General features: G+C 42.7%; 1 protein-coding gene across 3 annotated transcripts in view; it reads left to right on the top strand.

The window, feature by feature from the left end:
• AMOTL1 (angiomotin like 1) overlaps positions 1-16,840 on the top strand; it is a 171,581-nt gene that overhangs the window by 57,765 nt on the left and 96,976 nt on the right. Inside the window, exon 1 of one of the 3 annotated variants that reach the window (XM_011926575.1) lies at positions 4,559-4,859. The exons of 1 other annotated variant lie outside the window; for it this stretch is intronic. In XM_011926575.1, coding sequence (XP_011781965.1) covers positions 4,811-4,859 — 49 coding nt within the window. In that variant the 5' untranslated portion in view covers positions 4,559-4,810. Of the gene's footprint in view, positions 1-4,558; positions 4,860-16,840 lie in introns of those variants that run through there. One more of the 3 variants, XM_011926576.1, reaches the window with a different exon arrangement.

Raw genomic sequence — 16,840 nt, forward strand, 5'->3', positions numbered from 1 at the left:
TGTTTGGGGCCAACGTCTCCATTCTTCTTCCTAACCCCATTTGGTGCAGGTGCATTTTCTCTGGACATCAGCATATCTATCCTCAGTTTCTTGTGTTTGTATAGATAAAATTATGTGTTTAGTGCGTATTAGGTAATATGCTTACAGGAGAAAGCAGTCAAGCAAGAAGAGACTGGTGTGTCACTATGGGTGTGAAGCTAAAAACATCCCGACAAACAGGCCTCAGATCTATAACTTAATCATCCAGCCAAACCACCTGTGTAGCCTGGTAGCACAGAGCCTAGTCCTCAGTAGGTACTTAATAAATATTTGTTGGGAAACTTTTTTCATAATCCACACAGAGTCCTTGGTAAGCTTCAAATGGAGCGGGATTTTCAAATGACTCTTCTGTTGCATAACATTTTATTTGTTCCGGGGCAGTTTCTTCATCCATAAGCACCTGATATTTCCAGAACTACACAAATGTCGTACCTTGTGTATCTTCCCACTTGCCCTCCACATTTTCCTCCTTTTTGTTTTTCATTCTTTCACTCTGAGTCAGTCTGGTCCTGACAAGGACTCATCCCCTTGCCCTTTGCTGTCCTTACGACAATGTACACACAGCACCCTCTGCTTTAGGCACTGTCAGTATTCCCTGAATTATGCTCCTGCCAACAGTTTGCAGGGCAGGGCATGTGTCAGAATCTTCAGAGGAGACATGTGCTGTGTGAAAAAGCTTATTTGAGAATATGATTTTATATTTAGAAAAAGGCAAGAAAAAACACACTAGAGTTGACCCTTGAACAATGCAGGAGTCATGGGCGCTGACCCCTCCTACAGTTGAAAATCCAAATATAACTTTTGACTCCCCAAAAACTTAACTACTAATAGCCTACTGTTGACTGGAAGCCTTACCAATAATATAAACAGTTGATTAACACATATTTCATATGTTATATGTATTAATACTGTATTCTTACAATAAAGAATAAGCTATAGAAAAGAAAATGTTATTAAGAAAATCACAAGGAAGAGACGATCATCATAAAAGTATTCATCCTTGTCATCTTCACATTGAGTAGGCTGAGGAGGAAGAAGGGGTAGGTTGGGCTTGCTGGCTCAGGGTGGCAGAGGTGGAGGAAGATCTGTGTGTAAGTTGACCTGCACTGTTCAAACCTGTGTTGTGCAAGGGTCTACTGTATTGCCATTGTAAAACAGAGAGCTGAAAGAAAAGCTTGGAAAAAAACTTCTCACCTGGTCATCATATGGGGGCTTATTAACTCTGGGGTTGATGTGACCATTTGATGTTTATAAAAAGAAGAAGTTAAAAGAAAAGGTGTTTAGAAGCATGGCAGTATATGCTTTCCTTCCTTGTGTCCATGCCTTTGCTAGAAATTTCCTCCTTCTCTCAGCACCTGGATTTCTTGGAACCTGCCCTTTTTCCCCTGTGCATAATTCCTCTATGCTCCCATAATGCTTTGTGTCTAATCTCTAGTATGTTCACCATCATCTTTTATCTTTAGCATACTACACTCTGATGTAGTAAATACTTCTGAAAGAGAATTGCAGGAGCGCTGTGACTAACCCCAGTGAGCCAGCTGGAAACCTCAATGTGCTAGGAGTCATTTCGAGTGGATTCCAGGACTCCACCTTTAGAGATTCAGAAATTGGGAGGTGGAACATGAGGAATTTAAATTTTTTTGCAGGCCTTAGTTCCTGAACAATAGATTCAGGAACTAAGTTAAGGCCTGAAAAGATGATTTGTTTTCTGCATTTGATGTAGAGCTTATTCACAGATGAGGAAATTAAGACACTGGAGGGAAACATTGGCCTCCAGCAGTGCTTTCTGCCTGTGCTTCCATGTATCTGACTACTGGGTATTAATTTGAGGAGTCTAGGCTAGGTCCACCTGATTGAATCAGAAGATTTTTGAACCCACAAGCTGTGCCTAGCACTTCATTGTGGGTCTAAGAATCTGTAGCATTTGATAGAGGGACCCACTTCTTGAAACTTCCTCTGACTTCCATGCCTTTAAGTTTTCCCAACTCTCCTACTTCTCCAGATTCTTCCTCTTCTCCCTCCTTCTTTCCCTGTTTTCCAGTTGTGGACATTCTCCAAATGAACCGATTTTCAAAGCTTCATCTCTCTTTTTCTCTGCACTTCTGTCCTCAACTTCTAACCCAGTCCCTTGTTCCTTGTTTCCTCTTGCCCAGATGATAGTAGGTAAGCCACTCAGCATCTTTTTCAAACCGTTTCCTCTTCTCAACTGTGCTTCATCTGTCATTGGTCTAATGATCCATTCTTCTAATACTGCAAGATCTATTCTTCCTATCACTGGGCTCCAATGACAGGAAGTCTAGGTTAACTTGATTACTTTGTCCTTTTCCCTAGGATAAACAATGAGTCAATGAGAATAATAAAATCTTGCTTCAAAGATTTGATATCTTTCTTTATGACATTTGGTATCTTCAAAGATATGGTATCTCTCATTTCCTTTTTATCACCTCTATCAACCTCACCTATCATTGCTTCCTGCAACTATCCCAGATAGTCTCTTGAAATAATAATAGCAAATGCATGTTGAATACCACAGGCATTGTGCTGAGTATTTTACATTTGTTACTTTATTCAGTCTTCACAACCACTCTGTGAGATGCTATTTTCTTCATCTTGCCAAAAAGGATACTGAGGTTTAGAGAAGTTAGACCACTTGCTCAACGTCACACAGCTACTGAGTGGTGGAGCTCCGACTCAGCTCATACCTGTTTTGTTCTAAACTTGATGGTTGTAACTTGGAAATTCTGCTGCTTCCTAGAATATAGGATGGTATCTAGGAGTGGGCAATTAGTAAAGATTAGTTTCTTTTCTTCTTTTTCTATCCATCACTTCTTCCCCAATTTGTATGGAATTCACGCAAATGCCAGTGGTCCCTTCACTGTCCATAAGATAACCACTTCAGCACCGAATCTGCAATTCAGGGTTCACAATGTGCAGTACAAGGCACATTGAGGGAGAAGTTGTTTCTGTCCCTGGCTTTGCTACTAAACTTGTTCTGTAACATTGGACAAGTCATTCAACAGCTATGCCTGAGCTTCTTCATCCGGCAAGTGAAAGGTTTGGTTGACACTTTCTTCGATTCTTTCCAGGCCTACATTCTTGTGACGTTGTTATTCTGCCTTCCCTTGTTTCCTCCTCCTTTCTGGTAAAAATTCTTTCCTCTATGACTTCTTCCCAAGCACTCAGACCTTGTCATCTCCCTCTTGGCTGTTGCCTCTGCTTGCCCAGTGCTGTCTTTTCCTCTTCCTGCTGTGTCTGAACACCACCACCCTCCCAGGCTCTTCCTTCTGTGTAAAGTTAGTGCCTCTCTCCGCCTTTCCCAGGCATCTGCAGTACTTGGATCTCATGCTTTTTTGCTTGCCTGTTTTCTGTTCACATAGCTTGTCTTCTTAGACAACAGATCCTTGAAGGGATGGTGAGCTGCTCTAAGTTTCTTTTGTGTGCTAAATTTCTTTTGTGTGTACCAGGGTAGCTGACTTTAAATGGAGTAGTTATTTCATAAATAATTGTTAAGTGATTACATTTGGGCTTTATCTTGAGAGCAGTTTACTCAGTAGGAGGGCCCATCAGGGGAATCAGAATCAGGACACACAACCCACCCGAACTGATGAGATGTAAAACTGCTGACAGTCTGGTTAGGGAACTGCCACAATCCAGGGAGGAGTCCCTGAAGGCCCGGCCTAGTGAACAGGTAAACAGAGGCAGGGAGGACCAGATAAGAGAGGCTTGGTGTGCGCTGACTCTCCCACTGACATCCTGGGCAGCAACTGCACAGTTACCTGGCGTTCTCTTCTCCAAGCAGTAGAGCTGCCCAGAAATAGCTAGGCAGAAGTGCTATGGGGCACGCTCGGGCACCCCAGAACAGGGATCCAGAAAGCAGCGAGTATAAACCAATATAATGAGGTGAATGAGTAGTTCTTAGCACAGCCTGATTTTATGAGGTGGGGCAACATTTTCCCAGAGTTGCTTACTTTCTTTACCTCTGCTCAGGCAGATAACAGCCTGGGGATTTGTGGCCAGAGGATGTACGGTTCTGCGAACACATTTAATATCCAAGGCCGTCAGGTCTGTTTTGTCCCTTCTGTTTGTCAGCAGAGCACATAGTAGCAGCTTATCGCCCAATCTCAAGTGCGAGATGGAAGCACTGGGGCCTGGGGCATGCTGAGAAAAGTGTGGCCACTTTCAACCTGGAAATTCCACTTAAGAAGAAGAAGAAAGAAAAAAAAACCAGCCTAAGCAGATTTAGACTTTTTGGCAGATCCGGAAACAGAATTTTGGCCTACATTGGGCTGGTGGGAAGGAAGACAAAGTGGAGGGAGAACTGGTGACTCTGAAATTAATCAAAACCCGGCAGGGAACAAAGCAAGGGAGGCTGTCGCCCTCCTAAGTCTCAGGGAGACACGTCAGCTTGAGCTCCGGGCAATTTCGGTCTGGCAGTCTCGCGGCCCGGGGAGGGGCGGCGGGTGTCTGCAGACGGGCTCTAGGGCCCAGCGGCCGGGCGCCACGGCGGGGTGGAGTGTAGGGTTATAGTGAAGAGCCCAGGCGACCCTCCCCGGCCCGCGCGCGGGGAGCGAGGAGCGGGGACGGCGGCGGGAGCGCGCGAGAAGCTCTAGGACACAGCAGCGGTTGTAGCGTTTGGGGCTGGAGGTGAAGCCCTGTGTGAATGGGGTTGATTGTCCGGCGCCTCTTCCCGGCGCTGCCCCAGGCCATGTCCAGAGCACTGCCCAGCGGCCGCCTTCCCCAGCCGAGGGAGTGAACTAGCCATGATCGCCTCATGTGGAAGGCAAAGTTGCGCCGGGGAACTTGTGAGCCTGCGTTGAAAGGTAACCAGCCCCCACTCGAGGTGCCGGGAGGGCGCCTCCGAGTTTCCCACGCGAAGAACCCAGTCGCCCCGGGCTCCCCTGGCCCCTGCTGCTCAGGAAATGGGGCAGCTCCTGGGGGCCCGGGGCTGAGATCCCAGATTGTTGTTTTTAAGCGGGTTCCCTTGACCTGCTCCAGGTCCAGTTGCCTGCGGACAGGGCCTCAGTGCCTTGCCGCCCCGCGACCCACGTAGACTGAAGTCGTGGCCCCGGGGTTTGGGCCCCGGGGTGCGGCGCGCCCGACGCAGGGCTGGCCTTTCCGGAGGGGCGCAGCCATATGGCCCGATACGCCGAGGCGCGCCCGTGCGCGGGTCTCGCGGCGAGGGAGGGGACGGAAGGGGTGTCCGGTGCCGCTTCCCCCGGCGCGAGACAAAGGCGCGCGCACCGGCCCGCCCGACGGGCTCCGGTTCTCGGGACTGGACCCGTTCTGCCCGCCGGCCAGACCCGGCTCTGGCGGGTGGGGGCGACGAAAGGGTCGCATCCCAGCCCCAGACGTTCGGGTCGCGTTAGCTGCTGCTCCTTCTTTGTTCTCTCCCCAGACAAGTTTCTTTGACAAACTGGCGAGTTACATCCAGCTCCCGCTTGCCTGTTAAGGCTGCCTTTACAATAATCTGCTTTCAGGGGGAAAACATTTAAACTTTCCAAATGGAACCGTTTTTTCTTGGAATGTGACATTGTGGCAGGAGGGAGAGCGGCACGTCGGCCGATGACAGCCGAGCGGAGCTCGGGCCCAGTGCCGGTACAGGGGCCGAGGGTGCCCCATAGGCGGCCGGGCTGGAGGACGCGGCGGCAGAGCCGACGAGCCCCGGCGCGCACCTCTAGGGCCTCCCCCACCTGGACTGCGTTCGCGGCGACGTGTCCAAGTTTCCCTCTTCAGAGCCCCAGGCCGAGAATCCCGGGTCTCTGCTCAAAGCTTAACGCGCCTTGCGCACCCTGCTCTTCTATCTTGACTGATGACTAGGAAGACTTTCCCTTTCCATTTTTTTCCGAAGATTTTTGCCTTTTTGGCTTCGGTGTTGGTTTCCTGTCTCTGAGTGGCAAACACCTTTCGGCCGGGCTAGCGTGTAGATCACCTGGACTGGGGTTTCAGAGGTGGGCCCTGAGCGTGCGGCCTTCTGAAAGGATGCGATTTGGACCCAACATTTTGTCCCCGTGTTCCCTCAGCTCCCTTTCTCTGTGAGGCCTTGGTTGCCCATTTTCTTCTCCTGAGGCATGTTGTGAGAATTTAGTTTTTGTACTGCTTATAGAAGGCCTTGGTGATGGTGGGGTACGTAGTCTGGAGAGCCAGTTGTGATACCTCGAAGTTGCTTTCGGCTAACCAAAACAGTAACGTGCTAACCTGCTCACCATAAACGAATTAAACCAGAACAGAGGGATATTAATAGCTACAGTTCCAGAAAATTTCCTTCCTTTTCGGGAAACAAAAAGTCAGGGCTTGAAATATTAAACAATCTTGGCTCCCTGCTTCCAAAACTGGCCTAATGGGTCACTGCCAAACTGGCTGAGATTTCCCCTGGCTGCCTACCACTCGTGGGCCCCGGCTGCTGTGGAAGTCAGACCCAGGTTAACGATTAAGGAGCTCTCAAGATTGCAAGGTCTTAAAGAATCTAGAGCAACTGACATTTACTTCCTAGTAAGGTGCTCTGAGCCTTACAGTGTATTACTTTGAAGGCTCTTTATGAGAATAATGTGGGAACAGTAGTTTAATATACTTTGAACTGTTAGTAAAGGGTGGAAAAGCACTGATTTGACTAGAATGAAGGAAAACACCGATTCGACCAGAATGAAAAGAGTAGGACATAGAGTAGAAGGCTTTATGCAGGCTCTGCTTTTCCTTATGATGGTGGTGGGGGTTGGGGGGGAAGAATGAGAATGTTTAGGTCTTGGAGTGCACTTTTGTTTTTCTGTGATGCATTTTTCAAGATAAATAAGGAAACCTTTGTAAACCTGTAGGTGAACAGGAGAGAAGGTGCTGTACCTGTAACTTCCCTTTCCCTCCCCCTTCTTTTTAAAATGCACGAAGTCTTGGTCTTTCAGGTTCTTTGCAGATGATGGAGGATGTAGAATACTAATGTTCCAAAGGGCATATGGAGATCAAAGCGTTTAAAAATACATCTTTTCACGGAGGCTAATGGACGATTTTTCGGTTTAAATGAGATTTTAAAGTGCTGTCGTTAAGAAAAGCACATGAATGCAGAAATGTGAGTGATTTTATGGGAAGGCACTCTGCTGATCAGACTTGAGAGTGTCTTGCCCTGGGCCAGTTAGTCTAGAGGCTGTTGTGGGTAGAACTCAGCTTTTCTGATGTCTACCCCTGTGGAAAAGTGTGGACCCAGGGTCTAGGGAAAAGATGGCTGAACTAATTGAAATGAGCCGACTGGCTGGTGAGAGTTCTGTCGAAAAGTACAGCCTCTAGGTATCAGGGCTACACTTACTCATAGTAATTTGTGAAAATGCTTTGAAAATGATAAAACACTATATAATGTAAGACTTTTGAAAAAATAATTAATGACATGAAATGGGAATTGCTAGTGAAAATGGTAAAAGTTTGATTTTTCAGGCCAATAAATTAAAAAGTAACTTTGTAAGACCTGCTAATATTTCTGATATATACCCCAAAGTAACCTTTTTACTTTTCTTTTTTTTTTGGTGGTGGGGGTGTGTGGCTATCTGCATTTTAAATGCATAAGGAAGCTCAGGTCAGAAAATTCTGCAGTGTTTTGAATAATTTTTCTCCTATTTTTCATTAATCTTGGCAGATTCTTATGACTCAGAATTTAGTAGGTAATAAAATCCTCGAAAAGCAAGGGGTAGCGTGGAGGTCAAGTAAAGGGAGATATTTGATTACAAGGTTTGTTGGAAATAGTCTGAGGTTGTTGTGGTTTTATGTTTTGTTTTGTTTTTTTTGTTTGCCTAGTGATTTTTTTAAAGTTAATTTTGTTGGCTTGGCTTTGTTTTGTCTTGGAGGAGAGGTACAATGTAAATCTTGGCCATTGTGGGTAGGGCAGTCCTCTACTTTTGCTGGAAGGAAGCCACTCCTACTCTTGCTTTATGTATTGGCACCAAGCTGAGTTCTCCTTTAACTTGTGAGGCCCTTGGCTCTGCCCTCATGGCCAGGCCTTGTGAAACCTTAGGGTATATTCATTTTGGACACTCAGCACAGGACTCCTGGATTCCTAAAGGGGCTCACACATCAGGCATTTCCTCCCATCTTTTAGGAGGGAGTAGGAGAGTAGCTGTAAGGTGTTGAAAATGTATTGCTGTTAAGATACTAGAGAATTAGATTTAAGTTTTCAAAAACTGTCATCCTAAGGTGTGTGTTTAAACCTGTGTTTGAGACCTCACTGGCCAGTATTGCAGCTCTATACCTCTATTTTGTCATTTTGTTTTTAAGTAAAATGTCTGCTATTTACTTTTTTTTAAGTTTTCTTTTTGAAATGATCATAGCTTCATAGGAAGTTGCAAAAATAGTAGAGAGGTCCTGTGTACCCTTCACCCAGTTTCCCCTATTGGTAACATCTTGCATAACCATAGTACAATAGCAGAACCAGGAAATTGACATTGGTACAGTCCACAGAGCATATTCAGATTTCACCAGCTTCACATGCACATGTAAAATTTGTATTTCTATGTGTGTACTTCTGTGCATTTTTTCATGTGTAGATTCATGTAACCGCCACCACAATCAAGATACAGACCATTCTATTACCCCAATGATCTCCCTTATGCTACACCTCTATAGTTGCGTGGGCCCTCTTCTCCCCACCCTCACCCTGTTGCTAAACGCTTAGCAACCACTACTCCTGTTCACCATATCTATAATTTGTCATTTTGAGAATGTTACATAAATACAAGCATGTAGTATGTGAGCTTTTGAGATTGACTTTTCGCTCAGCATAATGCCCTGGAGATCCATTCAAATTTTTGCATCTATCAATAGTTTGTTTGTTTTCATTGCTGAGTAGTATTCCATGGTATGGATGTACTATGGTTGGTTTAACCATTCACCTATGGGTTTTTTCCACTTCATGACTATTACACATGAAGTTTTTATGAACATTTATATATAGGTGTTTGTGTGAACATAAGTTTTCATTTCTCTGGCATAAATGCCTGTGATTGTGATGGGTGGATTGTATGGTAAGTGTGTGTTTAGTTTTTTAAGAAATTGCCAAACTTTTCCAGAATGTCTGCGCCATTTTACATTCCTATGAGCAGTTTATGAGAGATCCAGTTTATCTGCATCCTCACTAGCATTTAATGTTATCACTATTTTTTATTTTAGTTGTCCTAATAGGTGTTCTAATCTTATCATGGTTTTAATTTGCATTACCCTAATGGCTCATTATGTTGAATGTCTGTCTTTTTTATGTGCTTATTTGCTATCCATATGTCCTCTTTGGTGAAATAACTATTCATGCCTTTTGCCCATTCCCTAACTGGATTATTTATTTTACTGTAGGGCTTTAAGAGTTCTTTATATATTCCAGATACAAGTCCTTAGTCAGATGTGTGGATTGCACATATATTTTCCCAAGTATGTAGCATGTCTTTTTATGTCCTTACCAAGGTCTTTTGCAGATCAAAGATTTTTAATTTTGATAAAGTACAGTTTATAGATTCCTTTTTTCTTTAAGGATGGTGCATTTGGTGTCACATCTAAGAACATTTTGCCTAGACCCATGTCTCAAACATTTTCTGCTGTGTTTTCTTCTAAAAGTTTTATAGTTTTACATTTTATTTTTAAGTTATAGTTCACTTTTATCCCTCTTGAGAGTTTATATGTCTTGCTGTTGATCTTATAAACCATCTATTAGGTCTTGAATGTGCACAGATGGACTATCAGGTGTAGTTCCCACTCTGAAGTGCTCACAGATTAGCGGTGTGGCATGTGGACATTACCATGTGTTACTACTATGATAGGGACACATGTGATGTACCGTGGGAGCTCTGAACAGAGAGGAGAGAGGGCTCGCTTTGGTCCAGGTGGTCAGGGAGGGCTTCCCTGAGCATGCTGCTCAAGCATGGTGGGAATAAAATTGGTTTGCTTTTGATCCAGTTTTGGATCTTTATTGCCATGAATTCTTTAGAGTGTGTTACTCTGATTCTTGAGCACATACTGATTGAGTTGGCATAAACTGAGTGGTTGAGGACCTTTTTGAACAGTACATGGCATGATAGCTTAAAAGAAGGTGAAAACACAGTACTTAAAACTCAGTAACATAAACAGTATGAATGAAGTTGAATAGATTAAGAGTTATGTATATGTTAAAATGAAAAAGGAGAGGTAGTATTTTGGATTGAGAACAGGTAGCTCTGCTTGTATCCTGGCCCTGCCGCCTCCTTGCTGTGTGACCTCGGAATTGTACATGCTGAAGCCTCATGAGTAAAATGGGGAAAATAATAGTTCTTCCCTCATGGAGCTGCATGAGGGCAAAGTGAAGCAATGCGCACAATGCTAGGCACGTTGAAAGCATTCAATAAATGCCTGCTACCATTATTATTATTAAAACAGCAGAGAGGCAACGCAAATCACTTTAATGATATGTAAATTCACATGTATCTTCTTTGAGAACCTTCTTTGAGAACGTGGAACCCCGATTCTTACTCATGGAAGTGTTCCTTTTCACAGTTGGGAGTACTGTGTCATGTACCAAATACTACTTAGTGAATGAGATAGAAGATAGGATGCTCTATTCACAATCTGTTACTATCTGTATAATAAACCTTTCTTTGCATCTATAAAAGTATGATTTGCAATGAAAGAATGATTTCCTCTGTGCCCCTGAGCACAGGAGGTGGGAGGAGCTGGCACTGCGTTCACAAGGCTAGCTCAGAGTTTATGGTGCTTGGTACTGTAGGTGCAGTAAGTCAGGGCTGATGTCACCAGGCTGTGTCTCAAATTTCATAACTGGCAGCTCTGTTTCCTTCTTGATGACCAAGTTGTTTACTTCTCAGAGGAAATTAATTGGGTCTTAGATGTACAATTCCAGGACAGTTGTTCTCAAATGTGATTGAGCATCAGAATACCCCAGAGGGCTTATTGAAACACAGATTGCTGGGCCGCACACTTAGAGTTTCTGTTTCCTTGGTTGATTGAGGATAGGGCCTAAGACTTTGCATTTCTAACACATTTCCAAGCAATGCTGACGCTGCTGGTCCTGGAAACACATGTTAAGAATGACCATTTTAAAACATAGCCTGGACTGAGATGCTTACCCTTTGGAATGGAGTTTGTTCATCTACAAGCAATTGAGTTTGAAATAGATCAATTTCTAAGGTTATTAGTTGATATAGCTATATTTCTTCCTCTAATCACTGTTCTTTTGTGCCTCACTTTCCTGACCATGACTTTTTCTTCTATCATATGTCTCTTGCTCCTTGGAAGACATGCCCCGACTGGGTATGTGGCTACCATATTGCCTTGGTAAATCACTTAGGCTCTGTAAAATAAGTGTTTTTACTAAATATTTATCTTTTAAGGTTATTGTGTGGCTTAAATGACATAGTGCATGTGAAAGAGCTTCATAAGAGGTGAAATTTCGTATAAAATGATTTTCTTAAAATTATTTTCTGCATCCTCAGTATCTTTTTGGAGCAGTGTCTCTGGATTTAGGGTGCTCCGCCTCTCCTGACCGTAAGTTTCACTGCTGCTTGGGGGACTTGGTAACGGTTGTATAGACATATGAAGGGACCACAGACATACTCAGGGATGTCATGAAGAATGTTCATGCAGTGGATGGATGGTTAAGGTAGGGTCTCGGAGGGCCTTCCAAATGGAAACGTTTTGGAGGCACATTGATAAGTAGTTGTAGTAATAACAAGGAAAGTCCGCTTGAGCAGATGTTGAAATATTCAGCTTCCTCAGAGTAGAGAAATATAACTCCATGACATTTTTTTTTTTTTCCTGGCAGTTTAGGACAGATGTGATCTGGCCCACATCTATTTTTTTAAAGTTCTAGACCTACACTGTCCATAGTAACCACTAGTCACTCGTGGCTGTTTAACTTAATGAAAATTAAACAAAATGAAAAATTCAGGCCCTCAGTCACACTAGCCACAGTTCAAGTGCTTAATAGCCATTTCCATCATTGCAGCAATTTCTATTGAGGAATGTTGTTCTCCAGTGAGATTAGCTCTGTTGTCTGATGGCAACACCACAGGGCTTCAGATGATAAGACAGGGACACATTTTTGAATGAAATATACCACATCTCCCTTGGAGGGCTTGTGTGAACTGATTGGGAATGCTCTATTCACTTGGACCTCATTTTAACCACTGCTGTTTTTGGAGGCTCATTCCATTTGAAAGCTGGGTCAGCATGGCAACTGAGTTATGTTGGTGGCAAAGCTTACCAGGCCATTATCAAGAAATGTCTGCTGTTTCTAGGGATGTTCCATTCATAGGATTCTTCCAGGGATCTGGTCCTTGAGAGAAGCAAATAGAAATGCTTGGGTGGAATTATCACAGAAAGGTCCTCCTGAAGAGGACCATCAGAGGTCAGCCTGAACTTCTCCACTCTGGATCTGTTCCACTGTTGAACCAACCTTTGTCAACGAGAGGCAGGAAGCTGGCCCTTGTTCATCTCTCCAGTGTTTGGACATGCTCAGATACCATTCCACACTGCATCATCCTAACTATTGTTTCCTTTGAAAGTGTTCTGTAAACTGTAATAAGGTTCATTTCCTTGCCCACCCTATACCCAGTCAGTCTTTAGGTCCTTGCAGTTGACCTCCAAAATACTTCTTGCCTACTTCCCTTCCTTTGCATGTCTCTACAGCTAAACCAGTTTAAGGGCTAATTACCTGTTTCCTGGACTACTGTGATAGCCACTCACATAACAGGTCTTCCCACTTCTGTTTTCTTGTACCTCTTCTGACCTAATCTGCCCTTCCTTCTTTCCCTCCTTCCTCCCACCTTTCCTCCACCCTTCTCAGAATAGGCCCAGCAAGACAGGGATGATAGGTATCTTGTCTTCCAAGCTCGCTTTGCTTTCTCTTTGTGAGGTAGGGCTCTGCACACACCCTGTGGCCACGTGCCAGGGAGGAAGGAGGCATCTCACATTCAGCTGCTGCTGCTTAGCTGTGAGCGCTGCTCTGGGTGGTATGACCCAGGAATGTGACCCCTGAAAGCAGGTGTGAGGCAGGCCTTTTCCTTTCTGACACGGGCTGTGTTCTGGAGGGCTCTGAGAACCAAGTGTTTTGTGAGCAAGCCTCCTCTATCTGGGGGTCTTGGGAAAAGTAGAGAATATGAAATCCTCTGGTAAGGCCCTGTTTCCTGAGGGACTGGCTCCTAAATATTATTGCAGTTATAGGTTGATTGCTCATCCTGGTGATGTGGGAAAGGCTGGAAGATAGAAGAAGGGCAGACAAAGAGATTAGGAAATGTGCTTTTTATGGAAATTAGTGGATGCAGCACTCAATGTGTAGCATTAAATTCATTGCAGAAAAACACATGTAAAACCAATCTAGCTTCTTGAAAAGAGAAATGGTCTAATGGTCCTTTTATCTAAAAGAGTCAAAGAAAATGCCTTCTGAAATCACAGTAAGCTTCAATTAAGACACCTGGGAAAGTAATTTTAAAAGCGTCACAAAACCATTTATACAAACCTTGAAGATAATGGCGGTGTCAGGTTTGTTTAAACTAGTAGGTTTGTTAAAGGACATAATCCTGTCAGACTTATCTTCCTGTGGTATTGACTGGCCTGGCAGATCAAAAATGAGTGGTAAGTGGCATAAAAATGGTGAATAAATTTACCTTAGCTGACTTTTAGAGTTGATCCTGTATGATATTCATCAAAAAACTTAAGAATAGAGTCTGAAAAGTCTACTTTGAGATACATATTAGCTTAGCCCTGAGTTGAGGCATTACGTTTCCCCAAATTCTAACATTTCTTACTTTCAAATTTCTCCAAAATAAATTCCAGGAGTTTGGAGAAAAAAATTGAAATAAAGACAAATATTTATATTTTAGTGACATTTATTAAGTGACTAAAATCACTTTATTAGGTTAGGAACAGAAAAAATGGGTTATGTGTAATTGTTCATAAAATAAAATACTGAATTTCTTGTATTAAATTTAGTAATTTATTTAGGCAGCAGTCACAATTATGCTAATTAAATTTACTTTGAATATTTTCAATTGCTCTTATAGAAGAGACATTAGGGAGCGTGACATTTCTTATTTTGGACAGGATATGAATTAGGCAGAAATTTGGATACAGAATCACTCACTCCTCTTTAAATATCTGTTGAGTGAATAACTTTGGATTGTGCAAGTCCATACTGAGGTGGAGAATTTGATGGGATTACAATAAAAGGATATATAGTTCATCCATCTGATATTTGAGGATCTGTCACGTGCCAGGAACTGGGCTAGGTGTGGGGTATATATCCTTTGCTCCCTATGGAATTCATATTCTAAAAGGAATGTAGTGTATTAAGACGTTAGAAAACAAAAAACAAATGAACTGGGTTCATTCTGCTCTAGGAAGAGAAGAAAGGATTCATAACTGTCTTTCAAGCATTTATTTTATTTTCACTTTAAAATGAGCTTAAATCGCAGATATCATGACTTCTAGAAGCTTAGAAGAGTTCTCTGCTGGGGAGGGTGGCTAAATACAGATTAGGAGGATATGGTGGGCAAAGGGGCAACCAAAGAATTAATAGAAGTCTGGGGTTATCTTACTAGAACTCTGTTTAAATTGAGAAAGTATGATGTAATGTCCTGCCTGATGGTGGGAAGAGGACCCTAATGGGCAAATTGTGATGTGCTCTTTGGATATCTTTTTTTTATTATTATTTCAGTAATTACCTGTGGAGCTTAATGGTTAAGACTCCAGAGCTGGAAACCCGTATTCACACCTGACCTGTGCCACTCATTAGCTTTATAATCTTGGCTAAATTACTTAACCTCTCTGTCAAGTAGACTTTCCTCATGTGATATGTAGGGCTCTTAATTACACCTGCCTCAAAAAATGGTTAGGAGAATTACATGCTAGGTATAAGAACAATATTTGACAAATTAGAAGAGTTAAGTGTTAGTTATCATGGTTGTTGCAGTTACTATTGCAACATTTTATTATGCTTATAGATTCTGTGGGTCTGGACTTCAGGCAAGGCACTGTAGGATGCCCTGTCTCTGCTCCATCATTCCTAGGATTTCTGGGGCAAGAAGGCTGGGAGCGCATGGGTGGTTTGTGACTGGATTCACATGTCTGGCACCTGGACTGGGATGACTTGAAGACTACGTCTGCAGACTAGAGTGTCAACAAGTTGCCTTTCCACATGGCTTAGCTTCCTTACAGGATCGGGCTAGTTAGAATCTTTTATGGTGGCATAGGGCTCCAGGTGTGAGTATTCCAGGAAATTGGATGGAAACTGCATTGCCTTTTATGATTTAATTTTGGAAGACACATAGAGTTACTCCTCTATTTTCTCTTGGCCAAGTGGACTTACAAGCCTGCCTAAATTCAAGGATGTGGATCCACCTTTCTACAGGTGTGTCAAAGAATTTACAGACCTGTATTAAACTGCTACAGTCATCATCATTATCATGTTATCATTAGGTAAAGTATTAAAAATGTAGCCCACAGTAAGTCTTTGACTATTTGGATTGCCTGGAAACTGTGTTACTCTGAAGATGTGAATTTCTGTGTAGTTGAAGGCAAATACTTTTGGTGGTGGTTTTTCTGTAAGATTGATCCCCTCCCCACTACCTCACCTCCTGCCTTATGTAAATTTTCTTGATGGTTCAGATAATCATCATGAACATCGGTAATATGATGTGTTGTTTGAATCAGGAGTGGGGAGAGACATATAGATAATACAAGAACGCATGATAGTTTTCTTCCAAGAAGATGCTTTGCTCTCCATAGTCAAGATTATGATTCCAAAATAGACAGTAACTGAAGGTACAAAATGGTGATAGAATTAGTATAAAATGCATTTATATGCTCTGTAAACAAGAGGTAATGGGTAATACACTTGAAAGCCCTATTTTCATGATTTTTTTTCCCTTTAAGATATTGTACTGTAAGACCCCTGGGCACTTGCCAGGTAGAACTTGATCAGCATCCACAGAATAGGGATAGAATCTCCAGAAATGTTATATTATGATGGCTGATCACATTGATTTAGACTTTTTTTTCAAATAGTTATTGTAAATCTATTTTGAGATCCTTGACTTGAAAAAATTATCCAGTTACCTGTTGCATAGGATACTAGAGAAAATGTTACACATTGTATACCTTGAAGTGAGGTTGACCTTTTTTAAAAATTTTATCATTTAATTGGCTAGTCCATTGAAAGACTCACTGTTTTGAAAATGAAAATAGGCTTTAAATTGCCATGTATGTTATGATCCTGAAGGAATAGACTTTTCTGCATATTTGGTAGTAAAGAGTTATTTTTTCCTATGTTGTCAGTGAAAGGAACATATCACTGCAAAGAAGAGATTTGAAGTTCGTGTTTTGATCTCTGTCCTATTATATCAGAGATGAAATGAAAGGAAAGTTATGGAACAAAGGTGCTAGGGAGAGGAAAATTCTTTTCCTCTTATCTGTAACGCTCAGTACAGAGGACAAATCCGTCACCCCCTCCCTCAGTAACTCCCCTATTGTCACTGTCTCTGAAGATGGAGCCTCTTAGGCAGCTGAGGGGTATTCAGGCTAGTCTGGTTTCTGATACCTTCTCCAGGGCCACTTAGCCCTTGACTTGCATGCCAAGAGGGCCAGGTAAGGAGACATTGAAGAACCTTTTGACTATACCATGTAGCCTTTTATTTTGTTCTTTGATGGAACTGGACATTTTAAGCTTATTTTCTGAGTAATGGTATATTTTAGATCTTTGCTCATCCCCAATTCTTGGAAAGTTGAAAATGTAATGTTAGCGTAGTTTGTTAGCTGAATAGTCTGACCAAAACAAAACTCTAAAAGCTTTCATCTC

Source organism: Colobus angolensis, unplaced genomic scaffold (genome assembly GCF_000951035.1).
Source record: "Colobus angolensis palliatus isolate OR3802 unplaced genomic scaffold, Cang.pa_1.0 Scaffold7, whole genome shotgun sequence".
In the NCBI taxonomy this organism is placed as follows: domain Eukaryota; kingdom Metazoa; phylum Chordata; class Mammalia; order Primates; family Cercopithecidae; genus Colobus; species Colobus angolensis.